A 6,000-nucleotide genomic window follows, 5' to 3' on the forward strand; every position below is an offset into this window, starting at 1 on the left:
GTAGGGCCAAGGATATCTAAGTTGACATCTGAGAGATGTGTATCACCTACAGAGACTAAAATTAACAGACAAAGTCCATTTTATGGAACGTTTATTGAAGTAGAAACATTGCATTTTCTAGTTTTTACCACTGTAGTACTGGCTTAGCTAATGTAATCCAAATACAGATTCAATACATCTCCTTGACAACAAAGCTTGATGATGGTTACTCAGTAGCTGCTTTTATCTATTTTTCCTGTGTTATTGAGACACTGTCTTGATCTTTTTTGTTGTTGCTATAGTCCTCTTGTCCACCAGTCATTTGCATAGACTGTAATAATTGTGCTCTTATGGCATCAGGGTGAGGGTAGTGTTTTTGAATTTTTTATAATGCAGTGGGATACACAGTGGTTAGCATTGCTGCCTCACAGTAGTGGAGCCCTGCATTCAATTCTGGGACCCCATTGATTATTTCTCAAGTTTCAGAACAGAAAGTACTATACATTACATTTTTATGAAATTCACTTCTCTTGGAATCTGCATTAGATTTCTTCATCCAATGGAAGTTGCACTGGATAATTGCATAAAATAATTGTGTGGAGCATGTATGTTCTCCCCATGTTTGCGGGGGTTTCCTCCAGGTGTGCCAGTTTCCTCCCACTGTCACAAATATACAGTTAGGTTAAATGGCTACTGGGAAAACAGGCCCTACAGGAATGTGTATGTGTGAGCCCTGTGATGAACTGGCGTCCCATCCCAGGTGTAACCTGCCTTTCACCTGTTGCTTGCTGGGATGGGCTCCAGACCCTTTACTCTGCATTGGAAGAAGAGGTCAGAAGATGGATGGCTAATGCAGTTTTAGAATAAAGCATATTTAGTTTTTAACACTAATAATTCTACATATGATCATCAAGTAGATTGCTAAAAACTTGGATTGCAAATTCAGCAGTGCACTTATTTATGTAGATGTTTGTTATTTTGAAAAACAAGGGTAGAGCTCATACTAAACTGGCGGCTTTTAGGGTATGCAATGTGAGTATGGCATTAATTGGTGTGCATATGATCATGCTGAGTCACTGACCTTTGCTGTGAACCACAGCTGTACTTGTATTCATCTCCTGTTGGCAGCAGCGATGCAGTCTGCGGTGTGTCGAATTTTAACCTTGAACTGTGGGTTACATGGTTGGTATGGAGCAAAGTCAGTACACAGAGGGAAACTTCATTCTCAAGTCAAAGTCACTGAGACTTGTTACTGTTGAGTGGTGACTATTAGCCTAATCCTAAACAGAGACCACTAAGGTTAAGTTCAAAGTATGCGGTTCTGTAGTTTCACAAAACAAATGACTTCCTGAAAAATATTTAGTTTGTCTGAGTTCAGTCTGAGTTACTGTAAGCCCATTCAATGGATACCATGGTACTAGACCAGTTATTGGAAATGGTGGGAGCTCCTAACAAATATTCCTAACAACTTCAATTAATCAAATATTTTAGCTCTTTTTAGAAGAAGCATATTATATTCAGAAATTAGAAAATGTCCAGCTTAGCTGAATTAAGTACCTAACACAATGATAAAAAAGTGAAAGATAAAAACAGATGGACACTTTTTACTTCTTCTGCCAGTGTTACACTTTGACATTACCATTTGTGTTTTTAAAGCAACCACAGTTTGTCAAAGATGGAAGACAATCTGGTTTGGTCATTCTGTGAATACCCTTTATGTTATAAAGCCTATTTTTATCTTATACAGTTAAACAGCATTGAGCAATAGATGCCTTTTTGTGGAAGAGAACAGAAAAAGTCCCATGGGCCCACCTCCAGTTACTTGCTGCTAAAATGATCACCTTTTAGAAATCTGAGCCTTTACACTTACCCTTAGCTGTTTATAGGGATCCGTTGCCTCCTGTGGTTTCCTATGGCACTTATCAGGTATTAAATGTATATAAGCATAGACCTCTGATTTCTGCACGTATGTATTGTATTTTGCAAGATTTTATGTGAATGGTTGTGCCTAATGACAACAACAACCAAAACGTATAATTATGATATTAGAAAAGACACTTTGAAGAACTAATATTTAACTAAGTACCATGGGAAAGTATTGCTGAGGTGTTTGCAACATGTTATAGGAATGAGGCTTTGCTTTCAATAAAGAGATGCACCCTGTGCATGTTGTTTGCATTGCTTAATTTTTCTGGGCAACTACTGCTCTGTTAAGTGCCTCGCCGTATTTGTTTCTTGGATGTAACTCCGTTCTTATTTGCAGATGGAAATATCGGGCCACGGCTCAGCAATGGAAAGCTGTACAAATTCAGCTACATGACTGAAGTGCACCTAGACAGAGCCAAAGGGTCAGCCCAGGGCAGTGCTGGCTATAGGATATCATCCAGTGTTGACCTCAACTTAGTCTGGAGAAATCCAAGCAGCAAAGATGATCAGCTTATCAAAATAGCGGTATGTGAAGCTTTCGTGTTAGAAGTCAGTTATGCTGGCATCTTATTTGCTACTAAAAGAAGAGAATAACAATCACAATTGTGCTAACATGGTGAAAATTACCTTATGACAGGAAAATGGATATATCCAGATATATGGTGTATTTATCTGTTTTCAAAAAATCAGTTTTGCTAGATTGCTATCTGTCTTTGAAACTGACAAATATAATTTATCCTTGCCAGAATGTGATTCAAAAAAGATGTTTCTTTTTTATGTCTTGTACCTTATTCCAGAGCCTTGTGCAGTACATTTTCTACAAAATGTCCGCCTTACTACTTAACCAGCTATGGCAAAAAGATGATTTTCGCTCTTTTCTTTATTTATGACTTGAGTCTCTTCACTTGCATGTCTCCCAACTCTCTTGAATGCAGTCAACCAACCTCATTAAAGAGTTTTGTGAAGGGGAGACCCCTAGCTGGCTTAACCAATATACTGTAATGCACAAGGCGAGTGCAGTATGTTTACCAGGATTCCCCAGGCAGTGGCACATGATTGGAAGGGCAGTGCAAGGAGCAATGCTAGGATTGATTAACCAGGGCTTTCTTGGCTCTTTGCAAAACAGCAATCCCTTTGGTTTTCCAGGTCCCCGCAGGCTTGGACCTCAATAAGACACATACAATACAGCTCCTCCCATTAGCACAAACTCTCCTCTAAGGTACTCCTGAGCTTGCAGTGTGTTAAAAGATGAATGTTTCTTAAGGGTGTGTTGATAAGAGGTGTATGTCTGCCCATTATCCCCGTGCAAAACGATATTACAAACTGTTTGAGGCGACATCATTCCAGGTGGAAATTGACCATGGTCTCATTGGGATAAGCAATATATGGAATAAAATGAAAGCCGACATCTTTCTCACCTGGGTTTCTCCATAGATGAGTGACATCAGGATTGAGAATGTGACTCCACGCCCAGAGAAGAGTAATGTCTTTCTGGGATCCACTGCCGCAAGCATTCTTGGAAAGGAGAATCTGGCTGACTTACAAAAACCATTCATCTTGCACTGGAATTTTGGAAAGGTAGGGGAAATGTACCTTTTACTATATGTGGTTTCTTATATGACATTCACATTTTTAGTTCAGGTGGGTAGCTACCTCAGCGTGCATAGGCTACAAAGGAAGAAGGCTCCATAGCCAAAATATTGTGTTTTCTTCTCTTTTCAGCATGGAATAAACCTATTACTTGTTCATTCACATTTTTAAATGTGTTGAGCAAGGGCAATGATGAGTTTGGAATATGAAGGAACTGTACATACTTAGGCACTGATTGGAAAAAGGTTGGAAAGTTTTCAAAAAGTTACAACCTAGGGTCACATGAAGTGGAGCCTAACCTTGCAGACAACATGCACAAGGCAGAAGAATGAGGTGAATGAGGTACATGCCCACCTCCACACGCACGCGCACACGCACGCACGCACGCACGCACGCACGCACGCACGCACGCACGCACGCACGCACGCACGCACGCAATTCAGAGACTTAACCTAAACAGAATGATTTTTTGACTTTGGGGGGAAACTGTAGCACCAGGAGAAAACCCCCCACCTCATGTAAATATCACAAAGATGACTCCCCAGTCCAAAATAGAACACAGAACAGGAAATATGTGATGATGTATACTGTAAATGCATGAGCAAAGCCTATTTTGATTAAACTTACCCATTCTCTGAGATTCATGTTTTTTATTTTTTATAATAATTCTTCCAGATCTTCTGTATTTAAGTAGACTACAGTATATTTCTTTTTTGTACATGTTACTTTGATATATTATCACATAAGTCTTCTGGTTTTCATCCTATCTGAGCTCTTAGTGACTTAATTATTTTGTTAATTGTTCTTAATTGCAATATTTTTCTAAGTTTGTATTCATAAATTTAAGTCTTCAAAGCTTTAAGGCTACCCAGAACCAGGCATGAGAATCACTGATTTAGACACAGATGCATTGGTCTTAACCCAAATTCCAAAATAATAGTAAAATTCATGTGTTTTGATTTTACAGGTATTAAAATTGCTCTGTACCATAGTCTGCCTTGTGCAGTATAGCTCTGCTCCAATGCCTGCCATTACGAGGTATAGTTTCAGATGAATAAACAGACATTTCTCTGTTATATCTGTATTTCACACATTTTTTCACAGAAGCTACTAAACTACATGTATGGTATTCCTCAAGATGAGCGAGGAAAATGTTCCTAGCTGAAAACCACAAATACATTCAGCCAAGAACTTCATAAATTTCTTCTAGTTTCATGCATTGCAGCCTGGAACTACTTTTTTATGACAATAAAATACTCAAATATTCTAAAATGCAATGATCTAAAGAAACTGAAAGTATGTTTTCTTTTACTTTTTGGTCTTTATCATACTTGACCCTAGTAGGTGTGTCGCTTCCTTCATGGAACTTTAATGTCAAATAACTTTTCATTTACTTGTCATAATTTACCAATCTAAGCAGCAGTGATACAATAGTTCAGGTGGGTAGCTGTGTCAGCAGGCGTAGTCTGCAAAGGCACAAGTAATAGGTTTATTCTATGCTGAAAAGAGAAGAGAGAAAACACAACATTTCGGCTATGGAGCCTTCTTCAGGTGTGAGAAAGACAGAGCAGACAGCAAAGATTAAATAGCACAGAAGAACAAAAGCTGGGAGAGGGGAGAAGGCAGGAGGGGCAGAGAGCCCACTCAGGAAGTGCAAAGTGGAGAAGGGTGAAGAAAGGTGTGAAGTCAAAACCTGCAGGAGAATAGAGAAGATTACACAAAAAATAAGTCGGTCATTGAGAGAAGAGGGATGGCGTGAGCCTAGTTTCAGGAAACAATAGTACTTGCTGTATGATTGGCATGGCAGAATAATTCAATCACTGAATGGAAGCCAAGATCGTTGTAGAAATTCCAGACACTTGGCTGGTGGGCGCAAAGGTCAGAGTGTTGAGAAAGCAAGTGTGGCAGGCTTTGTTGAGATTAAGCTGTTATCAGGTGCGCCCTCTGCATTGGAGCTGACAGCATAGGAACGCAAGTGCTCAGAGCAAAGGGCAACTGACATGCTGCCTCTAAAGGCAGATAATTTTATAAATGTTGCCCTTGCCGCAATAATGCACTAAACTTTTCTTCACAGTAATGTGACCAAGGGTTGTAGTGATTGGCTGCCTTATGGTGGTTTAGCTTTTCAGCTGCATGTTTCTCTGGAAGGCTAAACTAGCTGTACCACAGCCTGTCAGTACTCCCACAGAGAAATTTATATAATGTGTGAATATACCATGTACATATTGCACATTTTTATTTAAGAAATATGATCACATCTCCCTTATAGAGAGGATATTGCTGCTTTGGAATCAGTCCAGAGAAATACATCTAAATACATTCAAGGGTTTAAGGGAATGTCTTACGCTGACAGTCTAATCTAACATTTTTAATCTTGAATTGAGAAGACTGTGAAGGGACTTGAATCAAGTATTCAAAATCCTCATCAAGGCATTGACCAGGAGTTCAATAGAATAAGCAGCGAAACAGATTACACAAATAGAAATTTTCATATTTTAAATTGAG

General features: G+C 39.1%; 1 protein-coding gene across 2 annotated transcripts in view; it reads left to right on the forward strand.

Annotated features, from left to right (window-relative positions):
• Positions 1-6,000, forward strand: part of mttp (microsomal triglyceride transfer protein) — a 31,887-nt gene that overhangs the window by 5,086 nt on the left and 20,801 nt on the right. For both annotated transcript variants that reach the window (XM_015345200.2, XM_015345201.2), the window contains exons 3-4: positions 2,243-2,430; positions 3,340-3,483. In XM_015345200.2, coding sequence (XP_015200686.2) covers positions 2,243-2,430; positions 3,340-3,483 — 332 coding nt within the window. The remainder of the gene's footprint in view (positions 1-2,242; positions 2,431-3,339; positions 3,484-6,000) is intronic.

Source organism: Lepisosteus oculatus, chromosome 1 (genome assembly GCF_040954835.1).
Source record: "Lepisosteus oculatus isolate fLepOcu1 chromosome 1, fLepOcu1.hap2, whole genome shotgun sequence".
Lineage (NCBI taxonomy): Eukaryota > Metazoa > Chordata > Actinopteri > Semionotiformes > Lepisosteidae > Lepisosteus > Lepisosteus oculatus.